General features: G+C 37.4%; 3 protein-coding genes across 3 annotated transcripts; all 3 read left to right on the forward strand.

Annotated features, from left to right (window-relative positions):
- Positions 1-3,355: 3,355 nt before the first annotated feature.
- LOTGIDRAFT_122132 (hypothetical protein) lies at positions 3,356-3,832 on the forward strand (the record flags this gene model as incomplete). The annotated part of the gene is made up of 2 exons (XM_009059413.1): positions 3,356-3,543; positions 3,757-3,832. Coding segments are annotated over 2 exons (264 nt in total), but the record flags the coding sequence as incomplete, so codon positions are not given.
- Positions 3,833-10,751: 6,919 nt separating this feature from the next.
- On the forward strand, positions 10,752-11,951 carry LOTGIDRAFT_121960 (hypothetical protein; the record flags this gene model as incomplete). The annotated part of the gene is made up of 2 exons (XM_009059414.1): positions 10,752-10,984; positions 11,546-11,951. Coding segments are annotated over 2 exons (639 nt in total), but the record flags the coding sequence as incomplete, so codon positions are not given.
- A 4,423-nt stretch (positions 11,952-16,374) lies between these two features.
- Positions 16,375-16,563, forward strand: LOTGIDRAFT_122176 (hypothetical protein; the record flags this gene model as incomplete). The annotated part of the gene is made up of 1 exon (XM_009059415.1): positions 16,375-16,563. A coding segment is annotated over one exon (189 nt), but the record flags the coding sequence as incomplete, so codon positions are not given.
- Between the last annotated feature and the right edge of the window lie 2,422 nt (positions 16,564-18,985).

Below are 18,985 nucleotides of genomic sequence, written 5' to 3' on the forward strand. Positions count from 1 at the left end.
TTTGTTTGAAAGGGATAGAAATGACCGAATGCATCAGTATATCCCCCTTCCGTATAACCAGGAAGTTTTGGGTCTAAAATTGTAGACGGGTTGGAAAGGTCTTTGTTGACGCTTATATCGGGAATTATCGGTTGATGAAAGGCTTGTGCAGTTGGTCGGGGTGTCGTAGCAATGAATATTTCGTATGGGACTGCGGTAGAATGTATACCTCTGCTTGAGGGTTTGTTTCCTGTTGCAGAAGCTGTTCCGGCATTTCGTGTTGGGGGGTCGTAACGTTCCCATTGCTGACGTGGTCTCTCAGGATAAACTGGCGCCGGTGACTTTGGAGCTGAAGGATTTTTCTTCATTGCTGAATCAAGCAAGATCTTTGGGACTCTCTTTTTTGAGCTCTTGGTAGCGATGCCGTTCTTGTGTCCCTGGGAAGTTCAACCTTTCTCGTTGAGTCTCTTGAAAAGTTTGTGGAGACTGTGATTCAACTGGAGTATTTTGTAATCTGTCAGTGGCCGCTTGGAGATCTGGATTAGACTTTGCAGATGCTATTTTTGGATCCGCTTGAGCAAGGTCCTTCTGTTTAGGTGATGTTTGTGTATGTCTCCATTGGGATTGATAGTGTTCTTGGATACCTCTGGAGTCTATCATAGGTTCCCCAACAGGCCTTTGTCTTTCGGTCTGATGTAGGACATCAATTGGGTTCCTTGCATCAGTTATTTTTGGTCTAGCATCAATATTAACGGTTTGGAGCTGTGGTCGTTTCTCCTGTTTTCCAGATTTGATGAAAACCTTTCGCTGTGGCTTCCCAGGCAAATCTTGTGTGTTGATTTTTGAAGATGGACGTAAATCAGCTTTGCTTGTAATTTCTATATAGCCATTTTGTGACCTGGCCTCTGCGCTGCGAGGGTCAAAACTCGGTCTTTCTGGACTGCGAAGCTTGGGTGTATCTACAGGAAGCGAGGTTAATTCTGGTGCTGAAGTGGCCAAAGGACCTCTCTGAAAGCTATCTCGGGCGGGTTGTGAACCTTGAGCTTCAGCAACGCGCTTCTTTGTTGCTTTAGCATCCTTTGAAGTTAAATTTGGTGATGTATTACCACCTCCTGGATGGAAAAACTCGAATCTACTCATCATGTCATATTCTGTCATAGCTGGTCCTTGGTAATATGGATTATGCACGAAAGGTTGGAGCTCTCGTGGACCGTTTTGTACCGGCATATACATCTCCCGATACCTTCCATTAGGATCAGCTCTATTTGAGAGTCTATTAATTTGGTTTGGATCAATCACCATAATCTCAATGGGCGCTGTTTTTGTTTCCTGAACTGATGCTTTGCTTTCCAGTGTGGTATTGTCTCTAGGTCCTGCTGGTTGAAGGGATTCAACAACATTTTTCAGACCAGCACCATTGGCGGATTGGTCAAGCGTTAGCGTGCTGACTGCTTCTCTGGCCAGACTCGTCTTTTCTGGTAGATTTGGAATTTGAGATCCAACCGCATCTCTAGATGATGGGAATGATATAGAATCTTTGACTTGAGAATTTGCCGAGTCGAATGCATTGTCTAGTCGATTGACTGGTGGTGCTCTGTTTCCAATGTTTACTTGAACGTTCTCGGGTGTCCTGGATGGGTTGTTGGATAACGAAATGGGCTTATCTTTCGTTCCTCCGTTCTCAAATCGCACGTCCAGCAGATTTCCAGTTGCCGATCCAGACAGTTGAGTATCAGAAGGTTTTTGAAGATTCTTATTCTGAGTGAGTTGTGAGTTGTTCACAACGCTTGTATCCAAGGGATATCTGGAAGGACCTATTGGAAATTCTTGTACTGTATCGCTTGCCATTTGGGGATCTTGGAAAGTGTTAGGATCGTTGTTTTGGCCTCTGTTATTGCTAAATTGTTCCATCTGTTGATTTAAGCCTCTTTGTTCCACAGCCATTTCAGCAATTCTCTCCCTTTGGTTCTGCCTTTGACTTCTCTGTTGTACCATTCTATTGCCTTGTTTTGGCTCTTGGTTCATAACTTGTAGGTCTTGCTGTTGGTTCAAACCATTGAATTCGTTCTGCCGTTGGTTCATTCCGATAAGGTTTTGCTGTTGTTGGTTCATACCATTGATATCTTGTTGTTGTTGTTTCATACCAATAAGACCTTGCTGTGACTTCATATTATTGAGATTTTGCTGTTGGTTAATACCATCGAGACCTTTCCGTTGGTTCATACCATTCAAGGCTTGCTGTTGTCGGTTTATACCATTGAGCACTTGCTGTTGTCGGTTTATACCATTGAGCTCTTGTTGTGGTTGGTTCATACCATTGAGGTTTTGCAGTTGGTTAATGCCATTGAAACCTTGCTGTTCTTGGTTCATACCATTAATACCTTGCTGCTGTTCGTTCATACCAATGAGGTTTTGCTGTTGTTGGCTCGTACCAGTTGTGACTTGCTGTTGTTGGTTCATATCATTTAGATTTTGCTTCCGTTGGTTCATAACATTGAGGTTTTCCTGTTGGTTCATACCATTAGGGTCTTGTTGTTGGATCATACCGCTGAGATCGTCCCGCTGCTGGTTCATGCCATTGAGGTTTTGTTGTTGATTCGTTATATTGGTATTTTGCGATTGGTTCATTACATTCGGATCTTGCTGTTGGCTCATACCATTGATGTCTCGCTGTTGGTTCATACTATTGAGGCCGTGCTGTTGGTTCATACCACCGAGGCCTTGCTGTTGTTGGTTCATGCCATTGAGACCTTGATGTTGGCTCATACTCTTGGGGTCTTGCTGTTGGTTCATATCCTTGAAGATCTGCTGTTGATTCATGTCATTGAAGACTTGTTGACGGTTCAATCCATTGAGGTCTTGCTGTTGGTCCATACCCTTGAGGCCCTGCTGTTGGTTCATACCACCGAGGTCTTGCTGTTGGTTCATACCCCTGAGGTCTTGCTGTTGTCGGTTCATACCACTGAGGCCTTGTCGTTGGTTCATACCCTTTAGGGCTTGCTTTTGGTTCATACCACTGAGGCCTTGTCGTTGGTTCATACCAGTGAGGCCCTGCTGTGAGTTCATATTATTGAGGTTTTGCTGGTGTAGGTTTATACCAGTGGGTCCTTGCTGCTGTTGATTCATACCATTGAGGCCTTGCTGTTGTTTGTTCATATCATCGAGGCCTTGCTGTTGTTTGTTCATATCATTGAGGCCTTGCTGTTGATTCACACCAGTGGGGTCTTGTTGTTGGTTAATAGCATTGAGGCCTTGTTGTTGATTAATGCCATTGATATCTTGTTGTCGGTTCATATTAATAAGGTCTTGCTGTTGGTTCATAAGATCTTGCTGTTGGTTCATAAAACCTTGCTGTTGATTCATACCATTAAGATTTTGCTGTTGTCTGTTCATAGCATTGAAGCCTTCCTGTTGCCGCTTCATACCATTGAGGCCTTGCTGTTGTGTGTTCATACCACCGAGGCTTTGCTGTTGTCGATTTATACCATCGGGGCCTTGTTGTCGCTTCACAGCATTGAGGCCTTGCTGTTGTTGGTTAATGCCATTGAGACTTTGCTGCTGTTGGTAACTACCATTGAGACCTTGCTGTTTTTGGTTGATACCATTCAGACCTTGCTGCTGTTGTTTCGTTTCACTGAGGTTTTGCTGTTGGTTCATACCACTGAGGCCTTGCTGTTGATTAATACCATTGGGTTCTTGTTGTTGGTTCATCCCATTGAAGTCTTGTTGCTGCTGATTTATCCCATTGAAGCCCTGCTGTTGGTTCATACCATTGAGGTTTTGCTGTTGTTTGTTCATACCAATGAAGCCTTGCTGCTGTTGGTTCATTCCATTGAGGCCTTGCTGCTGCTGATCTATCGCATTGAGGTTTTGCTGTTGGTTCATACCATTGAGGTTTTGCTGTTGATTCATACCATTGAGGTTTTGCTGTTGGTTCATACCATTGAGGTTTTGCTGTTGGTTTATTCCATTGAGGACTTGCTGCTTCTGAGTTATCTCATTGAAGTTTTGCTGTTGGTTCATACCATTGAGGTTTTGCTGTTGGTTCATACCATTGAGGTTTTGATGTTGGTTCATACCATTGAGGTTTGTTTGTTGGTTCATATTTCTGAGATTTTGCTGTCGGTTCATAACATTGTTGCCAATTTTCCTTAGATTGTTCATATTTTGTGTTTGTGGAGCTCTGTTTTGAGTGTTCAATCTATTCAAATTTCGATTTTGGCCCAAAAGAAGCGAATTTCGTTGCAGCAAGTCGTTCTGTGCCAGGTTGGGTAACGAAGTGGTACGGAGATTTAGGTTACGGTTTAGAGAATTTCTCTGCATTGGTCGCAGGTTGTTGTTCAAAGTTCCAGCTCGTTGGTTGGTGTTTCTTAATTGATTCAATCCTCGATTTCTGAGGACATTTAAATTACTTTGCTGGCCAGAGAATCTGTTGGTAACCAAGTTCTGTCCACTGTTCTGTAACGGGCTCATGGTATTTAACGCCTGCTGCTCGGTGCCTCCCAGAACGTTCATGGCGGGAGCTGAATTCGGCTGCCTCAATCGAGTATTCAGTAGTCCATTTCGACGTTGATTTCGTAATTGATTCAGAGCCATGTTGTTTTGTCGTCTGTTGCCAGGCCGCCATCGCTGATTGTTGTTATTTTGGCGGAAAAGGTTGTTATTGTTGAAATTTTGAGGAACTAGAATAAGAAGAAATGGTCCATTGAAATAAAAGGTTAATAAGGCAGTGTAATTTACAGTCTTTATTCTTTAATATATTTTTATATCATAGTCGTTATGCACAGTCGGAACTACTGGAAAATCCGTGACTTGGGACACATTTTGATAAAAAAGAATTGTAGCTCACACGTTGTCGAATTTTTGTTTATTTCGTTATAAGGTATCTTAGGTATTCAGAGAGAAATATTGTTAAAAGAGAATTATTTAACACGAAATTTCAAATCTCGACGACTCTTTACCATGGTCTCTATACTTTTAGTATTGTAGTACAATCAATAGTGGGGTATCAATTGTGTTTTGATTGACACCTGTCAATTTGGTTGACGGAATTGACAGGCGCTTGTCAAAGTTTGCATAACGTCATAAATTTATCTTTTGTTGATCGTGACGTTATACAAGCCTATAATTTATAACGTCAGAGTGATAGATACTTTATGGATACGTGAGTTCGAATTAAAGGGGTTGTAAAGAGGTTTTCTTCACTTTTTGTTGTTGCAATTTCACTAATACTAAGCCTATTATACTATTATGACGGATCTATCATATCATATAATGCCCGTTGCGATAGTGACATCATAAACGCTTAGTTTCAAAGACATAAAAAAAACAATTAAATTTTTAGTGAACCGTGGAAAAAGATCGACAATTCAGTCAGATTTTATTTTGCATCATGTAGTTTCTGGTTCTAGCCAATTATTTCTGACATTTATAATCTTGCCCTAAATCAATCAATCTTCGATGTTTTTACAAAGTTAAGGGGAGATAAATACATTTAAAGAACTACACTGCTGTCGAGATTAACCATTCTTATAGTCGAGCAAAGCTATAGCATGTTAAAAATAGCTTCGAAGTGCACCATTCCAATTTTCAGTCAGATGTCTCCAGCGTCTTTCAATTCCACAAAAATTAAAGTTTCATGACGTCACTATCGCAAAGGCCTTCAGAAAATTATATCAGTTAAGCGATAGTAAGAGTATTAAGGATAAACATTCATATAATTACAGGAACCACAGATAAAATAAAGGCCATTAACTACCCCGATACAGATAAAAAATAAAAGAACCCTAAAAACCCTAAAACCTTAAACCCATACCATTACAATCCCTTTAAGAAGGATTATCAACAACTACTTCGATATCAGCATCCCTGGATGCGAACGTTAACCCGTCGTATACCAACAACTACCTAGTTTGCAATATCAGCACCCACTGGAAGCGAACGTTAACTTGTCATCTACTAACAACTACCTAGTCTGTGATATCAGCTAGCTGGAAGCGGACGTTAACTTGTCATCTACTAACAACTACCTAGTCTGTGATATCAGCTAGCTGGAAGCGAACATGAACTTGTCATCTACCAACAACTACCAAGTCTCCAATATCAGCATCCGCTGGATGCGTACGTTATTCCGTCGCCTACCAACAACTACCCAGTTTGCGATATTAGCACCCACTGGAAGCGAACGTTAACCTGTCATCTACCAACAACTACCTATTTTGGGATATCAGCACCCGCTGGATGCGAACGTTAACCCGTCGTCTACCAACAACTACCTAGTTTGGGATATCGGCACGCACTGGAAGCGAACGTTAACCCGTCGTCTACCAACAACTACCTAGTTTGCGATATCAGCATCCGTTGGAAGCGAACGCTAACCTGTCATCTTCCATCTACTACCTAGTTTCCGATATCAGCCTCCCCTGGAAGCGAACGTTAGCCTGTCGTCTACCAACAACAACCATGTTTCCGATATCAGCCTCCCCTGGAAGTGAACGTTAACCTGTCGTCTCCCAACAACCACCAAACCATCCAATAAGGAAGAAGTCTTGTACTTACCATTACGCCTCTGAGCTAGAACAGAATCCAGGATACCAACTAACATTATAGTATTTATTAACAGTAAGCGACATCTTCCTATTTTCATCACTGTCTTCTACAAATATAAAAACACAATCTGTAGACAGACAATCGTAGGAGTATACAGCTTGAACCATCGATACAATTCGTCTTCTTGGACTCAATCGGGACTTAATCACTTACATTTTGGATTTAAACCGAACGCTGAATAAAAAAAAACCGTTAACAACCGAATGTTGTATCAAACAAAACGTCTTTAACAACCGAATGTCGTATCAAACGAAAGACCTTTAAACAACCTAATTTTTCCAGTCATTATGATTTGTACCTGCAGTTAAAGTAGGAAATAGAGATTGCATTTTTTTTTTCATTTTTTAAAACCAACAGTGAGTTCTTACCTCATATATTATTTAAATCTTGTTGCTTATAAAAAAATAGTCCTAGTGTTGAAATTTCTAGTTTTGTAGAGTGCACACGGTTTGTCAGTCTGTTGTTTAAAGTAATTATGATTCTTGAAATCTGTTTGGGATCTATAGTTCGATTTTTCATCAATAGTAATACGTCATATTGGTCAGTTTGTCATCGATCATCGTCGCCTCATCAATAACTAATGATCCGAATTACATCATCTTCGATTGTTACATCTTGATATATATTGTCTTTATATACCTGTCGTTGTAATATTGACTACAACATTGTATTTCATTGTACTACATTTTACAACAATGTTTACATGGTGCTAGGTTGTATTACAACGGATACAATGTACATGACTCTAATTATGACGATCACGTTTCATAATAATATATTATTCCGAACAAACAAGAGGACACTTTCAGTCAAAAGGAAACTATCTTATTTAGGGAGTTTGAGCCAACGATGTTTAGACCTTGATATTATTCAAAATATTATCCAGTACACGTCTAGATCCCACTCCTCTTTTTTTCTATTGTCAGAGGGCCGTGTAGCACATCATGCACATTAAGCCAACATAGAGGTTGTAGAGGGTATACGTATTATGGAATGATATTTGCTAGATATGACCTCTTTTACTCATATTTAGCTGCCAATTTGGCTTCTTAAAAACAAAATCCGACCACAAGGAGCTTTTTTATTCTGATGTTACGTCATTTTATTTTTTTCGGAATTGTCTAAATATCGGAGAATATTGCATTCAAGTTACAGAACCATTGGCTACATCGGTGCGATTCATAATCAAGCATGAACTCTGACCCGCCATTGCCCTAGGCTATGTCTATGACGTGTTAACACTGTCAAATATTGTCAAAATCATCATAGATTTACGACTGGACATATTGTGTAACGGTAATAATGCTGTCCGTTACAAATTGACATTATCTTACCTGTTGTGTTTAACTTATTGAAATTGAGTTTCACTTAATTCTGTACAGATTCATGAACCTCGCCACTTTATATACCATATCCAAAACAACTTCTCTCACTTCAAAGCGATCTGACGTCAACTCTATGACGTTCTGATATCCCACACTATGTGATGTTAGTTCCACGCCACGTGACGTCAAGAAATTCCACACAGCGTGACGTCATCAAATTCCTACTTTAGGTGACGTCATGAAATTCCTTTAAGTGACGTCATCAAAATCCTACTTTAAGTGACTTTATCATATTTCTACTTCAAGTAACGTCATCATATTATGAGATGACATGACGTCAACAAATTCCATTCTGTGTGACGATTCCAACTGGCTCATTCAAAGATCCAAGAGAATGACATTCACACTTCTCAGGAAGCAATGATGGAGGTTGGAAATTTTAATCCTGAATCTATTATTAAGAACTGTCCTGGAATATTAAAATATCAATAGGTTGGAATATATTTCCTTCATTATCATTTTAAAAATAGCTGGAATTTAGTTTATAAATCAACTGGCAGACATTTAGAAAACCTCTTTACAGTTACTTTAAATTGACTGGTAATACTCATTCTTAGACGAGTATATGCCTTTAAGGAAGGGTCACACTAACAATACATGATATTAATCGGTGCATATTAAACTTAGAGAATGTCAGAAACTGTTAGTTATGTAGATATTAGTCTTTATCAGGCTTCGTCATCAAACAGGCGACAATAAATCCCAATTATTCTTTCATTAATTATCATAAATTAGCAGTAAAATGTCGAGTAATTGTCTAATTAACATTTAATCATAATTACATCATGATGATGATGAGAGATGGTTTGATAAAACATCTCTAACTCGAGCAATCCCTCTTTAGATGGGTTATAACGACATCTATTGGAATAATTACTAACATAGATTACGAAGTTCCAAACGACCCGTAAAGCGAAAACGAAATGAAATGAATGGAGTTTTACGTCCTACTGCACCATGTGGGCTATTGAAGACGAGCAACTCCATGCAGAGTGCAATGAGGGAAATTTTGCCAGGAAAGCCTGCTCTTTTTCGATTTCCAACTGTCGAGGAATCTTTAACGTGCACAGCCTGATGCACACGGGGCCTTGGTTTATTGTCCCATCTGAACGACGAGACACTTTTTCCATATCAGCCCCTCTTATCTGCATCACTGACAGGGGAAAACCGGGTTGAAAAATCCGAAGGTATTATCGTCCTATGTATTGAACCCTGGATAAGGCGAAAACGAGAAATCGGTAAAAAAAGATATGTATTAACACATTGTTTGATTAGATTAGCAAATTCATAATAGTATGTTGCCTCTGATAGTATGATGTCACTTGATTTTCAAACCGGCCAATCAAGAAACGTCTACACACTGTATGTTTTGTAAATATAATCACAAGCACAAAACTCGTAAATATTGATTATGGGCAACCAAAACGAAAACGGTCGCAATGATTGGTTAAAAATATCGCCTCAGCTTTTTGGATAAAGTGAACACGGTACCATTTAATTATTGATAAGTGGGCGTGGTTTCAAACACGACCATAAGTGCCAGATTATCGGTGTGGAATAATAATAATAGTAATTATACCTTTAATATCCCACTGTTTAAATGGAAAGAGTAAAATGTCAACTACAAATTTTTTAATTGGATGCTGAGTAATCTACTGTTAATATCATTTTAGTTTACATTGTAGTTGACATGTACTGGAACCCACGTCACTCTTCAACATGTCGGCTTCAGATAGTGGTACCATTTTCAGCATTGTCTGCTTTCTACTTTCTTTAACAGTGGTGAGTTAATTTTTTTGAATTAAAATCGAATGACATTAGCAATAATGACGTCATGATCTGGTATAGTGTTTGTTTTTTAAATCTATCCGTTAAACATAGAAATACCAGTGAACATTGAACAGATATAAGTGAGCTCGACGAGTTTGATTACTATGCTTGCTATACTCATACACAAAAAGTTCTAAATCGATTAGGTAAATCACATTTCCACAACTAGCTGTCCTGGTGAAGATTGTGTATCTGAAACATCTGAGAAATGAAATGAAATGAATTGGAGTTTTACGTCCTACTTTTCTGCACCTTGTGGGCTAATGAACAGGGGAAACGCCATGCAGGGTGCAATGAGGGAAATTTTGCCAGGACAACGGCATTAGTCTGCTCTTTTTCGATTTCCAACTGTCAAGGGATCTTTAACGTACACAGCCTGTCGCATACGGTGCCTCGGTTTATTTTCCCATCCGAACAACTAGACGCATTTTCAATGTCCGCCTCTCTTACCTGCATAACTGACAGGGGGAAACCGGGTTGAAAAATCCAAAGGTATTATCCCGACCTATGCCGGGATTGAAATCTTTGTATTTTATTAACTCTTTGAATATATTTTCAGATAAACGGACAGACGTCGACAGGTAAGAATCTAAAAAAAAAATTCATAACGTAGTCTTTTAAAACATCTATTACATTTACACTAGGACTTCTTTTCAACAGGTAAAAAAAAGATGAAATGAGAACCTTTCTCACATTATGTCCAGAAACAATTACAGACAGCGGCATTTTTAGGCATAGAGGTCCCAAATATTTGCTGACTGTTTATTTTACGGAATTTTCGAAAAGTAGCCGTCGCATATCTAAGAAGCCACGATTTTGTACCGAAAACGTGTCGGTAGAATTGATCTTCATTTCCTTAATAAGCTGTCCTGATGAGAATTTTGCATCCAAAACACGCGTCGAAAGTATCATATTATATAACAAGCACAAGCACCTTTATTTTCAGAATGTGGCGGCTATTCAGCTGATATTATGTTTCTATTGGACACCTCATCTAGTATTGAACTAACAGATTTTGATAAACAGCTGAAATTTACCCAAGATGTGGTCAAGATATTCGATATTGGACGAGAGAGGACTAAAGTGGGTGTGGCCCTGTTCAGTACCACCGTTTACCCCCAGTTCAGTCTAGATGATTATAACAGTAAGGGACATATCGTGGATCGTATTGGTAATATAAGGTAAGCTACTAAATTGAAGATTAATGTCTGGTAATTATCTTCTTTCGTTGTTTTATAAACCTTAAAAGGGAGGTAACACATATTCTAAGAATCAGAACACAGTAAAGCGTCGTTAATGTATGCAGATTACCCTGATACGGGGAGCGGTTTAATTGCATCAAAGTAATTTGAGAGATTTACTAAGGATTCTGACCTATATATAGGTCATATATCGCACCCCAGCATAGGTCCCAAAAATGTTTTTTTTTTAAGTTTCTAACGCGTCCCTCCCCGTCTGCCACATTATGCACTTCCTAAGGCTTGATATGGAAAAGAGCACGAAATTGTAAAGATGGTGCAATAAGTAAAGGCTTAGTTTGCTACAGGCTACAGGCATTAAAAGAATGAGCCAATGACACTATCAAACCTTTCCTTTTTACATACTACAAGGCGTTGTGCATCTAAACCATAGAAATGAAACGTTCAACTGTATTTAATTCAAAATTAATCAAAGCAGTGAACCACTGCGGTCCCACCCCGTCTCTTACTCCTACAATTATTGGGTATATTGTCTCTCTACAGCTATCGAGGTGGGCGAACCAACACAGCTGAAGCTTTGTCTTATCTACGTCAAAAGGTTTTCACCAAAGACAACAAACGACAGGGGGTGCCTCGAATCGCCATCATCCTTACAGACGGGCTTTCTAACTATCCTGATAAGACAGCTAGAGAAGCTAAGGAGCTCCATCTCGATGGGGTGACGGTGTTTGTGGTCGGGATAGGACCGGCAGTAGATGAACAGGAGCTTAATGACATCGCCACAAATCCCGACGAAATCCACGCCTTCCATGTGTCTGATTTCGACGCCTTGGAATCCGTCAAGAAAACACTCGCTCTCAAAACTTGTGAAGGTGAGTGGCCGATTGTAGTGGAATCCAGTTTGGCACCATTTACTTCTCCGTTGACTTTGAAGAGAAAACAAGGATAACAACTTAATTTCTCTAGGATCCTGTCCACCAGATGATGTTTGTCCAAACACATCTTGCCAGGATGACAACTTAGTTTCATAAGGAAAGAAGATCCCGCCTGCCAGTCAATTTGCTGGGTCGTGGCCAAACCTTTTTGCAATAATTTTACAAAGACAGCAACTTGCCTTCTCAAGGATCATGCCGACCAGATGATCCATCGACAAACTTGTTGGCTATAATTTCACATGGATAACAACTTAGCTTCTCGAAGATCTTTTCTACCATCTGGTTCTTGGTCAAACTTAGGTTAAACATAGATTCACCGGGATTCCCTAAAACTGTAAGTGATAATGTAAATTCTTTGTACATTTATGTTGTTTAAATATTTTCAAAGCATTTATTCTGAAAATGTATATTTTGTAGTTGTGTATATAGAGACAATAGTTCAACAAGATATTCTCGATACAGATACATTCTTTCAAGGTACTGTCTTAATTTTATTATCCTCCATATTTCCTTCAGTTTTAATCATGGAAGGGAGGTAACACATTTTATATGCATTCAGACCATTGTAAACCACCATAGATCTTATTCGCGTCTCGTTTATTGAGACACCGAAAGCGAGGTTCATAACGCAAATTACGTCATCCATTGAAAAAATGGCGACGTCATACTCATAATATTATGTATACTGGTTACGCCGTTGTGTTGCTTATCGCTACAATAACGGTGCGAATTATGTTCTTATTGCACATAACTAAAAGTTTTATCCAATCATAAATGTGTTTGTACAGTCTGAATAAACAAAAAAAGACTTTTTGACCGACCTTTCTTGATCGGTCACTCATTGGAATTCTACTGGTAATTCTCTTCTAATTATGAATTAATTAAGACTTTTGAGACAAACTGGTATTTTTTCAAGTCATAAGAACACCTCTACTTTCTTTTCATAAAATTATTAGCATTTTCATTTTCATAAATGAAAATAAGGGAACCCATCTTTAAGGCCTTTCAAATGACATTATTAATCTCGTTTGATTATTGCTTACTCTTACTTGCAATATTTCTGTTTTTTAGGTCGACTACCCTGTTCTATAAATATTGTCTATGGCGCGGATGTCAGTAGCGCTAGCACCAGAATAACTAAACGGATCATGTCGTTTTTCACACTTGCTAATGATAAACTTCAAGATGAACTTTTTAAAGTTCGCTCCGCCCAGATCATTAATAACTGTCCAATCAAACAAGGCAGAACGAGGAGAGGCAAGAATTACGCCCCTTTGTTACGGAACATGCGCATGGCGTCACCTGCGTCACTTCCGTTTGTAAAGAATCCTGGTAAAGCTATGAGCGTTTTGGTCATTGATACAAGTATTGGCGACTTGGCAAGTTCCAGCAAAGAAGTTTTGAGAGCTCGCTTTAAGCATATGGATACATTCGTGGTCGTAGTCGGAACGGAAGTGAATAAACGAATTTTAGAGAGATTGTTACGAATTCGCGGTGACACCGAAATGTTTCCTCAGCATGTTTTTGCGGTGGATAATTACGACAAACTCCAAGCCGCCATTTCTCCCATGGTTACCGCCATCAAATCTCTCAAATGTGGATAAAATTTTGTTAAATATTTTTGATTTCTTTGTTTGTTTTATAATAAAGTTTTATTTAGAATCACCTTTGATGAATTTTTTGCCAAAGGCTCGTCTTATTCTGCTGACACACGCTTAGAAGCGTTTTTCAATAACCGAACTCGTGTGTGTTATTTCGAAGTAAGAGTGTGGTTACGGTCCATTGACGGAAACTCAATTATAATTTAAATGCTTGGCCATAAAAGGAACAGACTCGCCATTTTGGGGGTTAATTTGAGTCTTGAAAATATGTAAATAGTCTTCAGAAGTAATGGAACTAAACGAAAATAGCATGATTTCTTCAAAATTACCCCAAACTAGGAATTTATTTCCATTGATATGGTCGAGTGTCCAGAAAAGACGAGTCGTGATATTAACTTTCAGAAAATTCTGGACACAGAATCTATTAACACTTTTAGCTAAGCCCAAAAAATCCTTTTCTGAGACTAAGGTACGATTGGTAAAAAAATGACGAACCTGTCCCTTTAAATAAACTTTCAATTAAATTTTATCTGGATTATAGATATCAGTTTCTGTATAAATATGTTATCGGTTTCATTTTCCCTAAATCGAGATAGATACTTGTACGACCTTATCAATGTCAACTCAATTTAGGATAAAAAAGATTCATTTGCCACCCCCTCCCCTACTCCCCCTAGAAAAATGAACCCAAATTGTACCTAAATTCTATTTCTTAAAAATTTCGTTATGTTCTAGCCCAAAATATGTGTCAGCAAAAACCAAATCAATTCCATTTTCGAAAATTTTCTAGGAAAAACCCTTTTATATGCTCCATGCGCCTTTGCACTTCCTTTGACACTTTGACATTGTGATCAACTTGCTGATGATGTCACTGTCAGAAAGAGATTCCACAGAGCAAGGTACGAACATACAAGTCATCACTTGGTTTGGTCACCCTGGTTCTCTCCGTTCTAGGCCTGTCTGTCATCTGCCCTGTCTGTCTGTAACGTTGCATAAAGTTTATTACAGTAACACGGGAAAAGTTTTTGCATTGTGGCTTTCCCATAATTTGCTCGTGTTGCTGCTGTGTCAGTCGTGGCATTATTTTTGTGTGATTTTTTTACCCTCAGAGCACATGTATTTTTTGTATTCAAGGATCATGCAATTTGCCTCAATGGGCAAATATTAGACAAATTCGTACACACGTCTTTTTCGTTTGGGCAATGTAGATTAGGGCCGAACTTGCCATATGCATGTATCTTTTGTTTAGTTTAGTAAGTGGTAAAGTATATTTTGGTCTTGAGTTTATTAATCTTGTAAATAATCCGGTAGATAATAATCCAATACACGCTCTCGTCACCTGAAATATTTTACTTACCGGTAGCCATCTTAATTTTTTGTCTGTGGAAAGTATACAGAACTATATTTCAATATTTCTAGAGAAAGATAATATACCATAACATAGTGAAATCATTCTGTTTATCTGTGGAAGGTATATAGAACTATATTTCAATATTTCTAGAGAAAGATAATATACCATAACATAATGAAATCATTCTGTTTGTATGTGGAAGGTATATAGAACTATATTTCAATATTTCTAGTGAAAGATAATATACCATAACATAGTGAAATCATTCTGTTTGTCTGTGGAAGGTATATAGAACTATATTTCAATATTTCTAAAGACAGATAATATACCATAACATAGTGAAATCATTCTGTTTGTCTGTGGAAGGTATATAGAACTATATTTCAATATTTCTAAAGAAAGATAATATACCATAACATAGTGAAATCATTTTGTTTGTCTGTGGAAGGTATATAGAACTATATTTCAATATTTCTAGTGAAAGATAATATACCATAACACAGTGAAATCATTCTGTTTGTCTGTGGAAGGTATATAGAACTATATTTCAATATTTCTAAAGAAAGATAATATACCATAACATAGTGAAATCATTTTGTTTGTCTGTGGAAGGTATATAGAACTATATTTCAATATTTCTAGTGAAAGATAATATACCATAACATAGTAGAATCATTCTGTTTGTCTGTGGAAGGTATATAGAACTATATTTCAATATTTCTAGAGAAAGATAATATACCATAACATAGTGAAATCATTCTGTTTGTATGTGGAAGGTATATAGAACTATATTTCAATATTTCTAGAGAAAGATAATATACCATAACATAGTGAAATCATTTTGTTTGTCTGTGGAAGGTATATAGAACTATATTTCAATATTTCTAGAGAAAGATAATATACCATAACATAGTGAAATCATTTTGTTTGTCTGTGGAAGGTATATAGAACTATATTTCAATATTTCTAGAGAAAGATAATATACCATAACATAATGAAATCATTCTGTTTGTCTGTGGAAGGTATATATGACTATATTTCAATATTTCTAGAGAAAGATAATATACCATAACATAGTGAAATCATTCTGTTTGTCTGTGGAAGGTATATAGAACTATATTTCAATATTTCTAGAGAAAGATAATATACCATAACATAGTGAAATCATCCTGTTTATCTGTGGAAGGTATATAGAACTATATTTCAATATTTCTAGAGAAAGATAATATACCATAACATAGTGAAATCATTTTGTTTGTCTGTGGAAGGTATATAGAACTATATTTCAATATTTCTAGAGAAAGATAATATACCATAACATAGTGAAATCATTCTGTTTGTCTGTGGAAGGTATATATAAACTATATTTCAATATTTCTAGTGAAAGATGATATACCATAACATAGTGAAATCATTCTGTTTGTCTGTGGAAGGTATATAGAACTATATTTCAATATTTCTAGGGAAGATTTTGAAGAATTTATTATGGCGACTGCTTTAACAAAATATCCTAATCTAGAATGTTCCATTTGTTTAGGAAGTTTCAAGACTCCAAAAATCGTTCCTTGTGGACATTCGTTTTGTCTCGAGTGTTTGGTAAGATATACTGATTGCAGAGAGGAGACATTTCCATGTCCATATTGTAAACAGGTTGTTGAAATTCCACGAGGTGGCGTCAACCATTTTATTACAAATGTCGGTTTACAAACCTCGACGGAACAAACAAACAGTCTTAAACCAAAACATCCTTGTCCAAATCACAGTAAGAAGGAGGTAGAATATTATTGTCTATCTTGTAATTTAGGATTGTGTTCTAAATGTATTTTAAAAGATCATAACAATCATAAAACATTAGATTTAGAATGTGATTCTACAAGAGAAATGATAGTCCAAAAACTTGTAAATTCTGGACATATTATGAAAGACAAAATCAAAGACTTGGAAAATACCCATGCAATATTGGTAGAAACATCTAAAAAACTTAAATCTTTTTGTGATGATGTCTGTACCAAAATCGAAGAAAAAACTGAGAAAATTATTGGTGAATTGAAAACAAATTGTGAAAAATACCAAAATGAAACTCGAGATAATTTTAACCAGAATGAATCAAAACTAACAGAAATCCGACAGAAAGTTATGAACCAAAGAGAAAATATCAAAACTGTATTAGATTCATCCTGTCCTACTACAACAGAGGACTCTTTATCTCTTATATATTCACTGATTAAACTCCAAGATTTACAGAAACTCTGTGAAAACACGAAGATTGATATTCCCCCAGTGACGTATATGGCATGGAAAGACGGGCGTGGTATAGGTAATATTAGTGATATTCTGGGATCAACTGTAACTAAACCACTAGGTCAATCTAGAGAGGGTAGTGGAACTATAAAAACTGTAACTGAACCACTAGACAAATCTAGAGAGGGTAGTGGACCTATATCTACTGTAACTAAACCACTAGGTCAATCTAGAGAGGGTAGTGGAACTATACCAACTGTAACTAAACCACTAGATCAATCTAGAGATGGTAGTGGAACTATACCAACTGTAACTAGACCACAAGATCAATCTAGAGAGGGTACTGGAACTATATCAACTGTAACTAAACCACTAGATCAATCTAGAGAGGGTGGTGGACATATAAGAACTGTAACTAAACCACTAGATCAATCTAGAGAGGGTAGTAGACCTACATCAACTGTAACTAAACCACTAGATCAATCTAGAGAGGGAAGTGGGCCTACATCAATTGCAAATAGACTACTAGATCAGTCTAGAGAAAGTAGTGGACCTATAACAACTGTAACTAAACCACTAGATCAATATAGAAAGGGCAGTGGACATATATCTACTGTAACTAAACCACTAGATCAATCTAGAAAAGGTAGTGGACCTATATCTACAGTAACTAAACCTCTAGATCAATCTAGAAAGGGTAGTAGGCCTACATCATTTGAAAATAGACGACTAGACCAATATAGAGAGGGAAGTGGACTTACATCAATTGAAAATAGACCACTAGATCAGTCTAGAGAAAGTAGTGGACCTATAACAACTGTAACTAAACCACTAGATCAATCTAGAGATGGTTGTGGACCTATGTCAATTGAAAATAGAGCAGTATCTATAGAGAGACGAGTTTATTTTGAGGGAGCTTTATCTAAATATACCCCCCATCAATATTATGTGAACAACCTTTAACAACTGTATTTAAACCACTAGATCAATCTAGAGAGGGTAGTGGAACTATATCAACTGTAACTAAACCACTAGATCAATCTAGAGAGGGTAGTGGAACACTAGATCAATCTAGAGAGAGTAGTGTAACTGAACCACTAGATCAATCTAGAGAGAGTAGTGTAACTAAACCACTAGATCAATCTAGAGAGAGTAGTGTAACTGAACCACTAGATCAATTTAGAGAGAGTAGTGTAACTAAACCACTAGATCAATCTAGAGAGAGTAGTGTAACTAAACCACTAGATCAATCTAGAGAGGGTAGTGTAACTGAACCACTAGATCAATCTAGAGAGAGTAGTGTAACTAAACCACTAGATCAATCTAGAGAGAGTAGTGTAACTGAACCACTAGATCAATTTAGAGAGAGTAGTGTAACTAAACCACTAGATCAATCTAGAGAGAGAGTAGTGTAACTAAACCACTAGATCAATCTAGAGAGAGTAGTGTAACTAAACCAATAGGTCAATCTAGAGATGGTAGTGCACCTATAACAACTGATACTCAGCATGTTTTTTCGGTGGATAATTACGACAAAATCCAAGCCGCCATTTCTCCCATGGTTACCGCCATCAAATCTCTCAAATGTGGATAAAATTTTGTTAAATATTTTTGATTTCTTTGTTTGTTTAATAATAAAGTTTTATTTAGAATCACCTTTGATGAATTTTTTTGCCTAGAGTTCATCTTATTCTGCTGAGACACGCTTAGAAGCGTTTTTCAATAATAACTTTATTTAGTTTAATGGATATATATCTTACATGTATATAGAGATTCTATTCTTTAGTCATGGCACCTGATAAGTCCAAGTGATGAATATGTGAACTTGTTAACCAAGTTTGAAAGTTAAAATTTT

This window comes from Lottia gigantea (assembly GCF_000327385.1).
Source record: "Lottia gigantea unplaced genomic scaffold LOTGIsca_39, whole genome shotgun sequence".
Lineage (NCBI taxonomy): Eukaryota > Metazoa > Mollusca > Gastropoda > Lottiidae > Lottia > Lottia gigantea.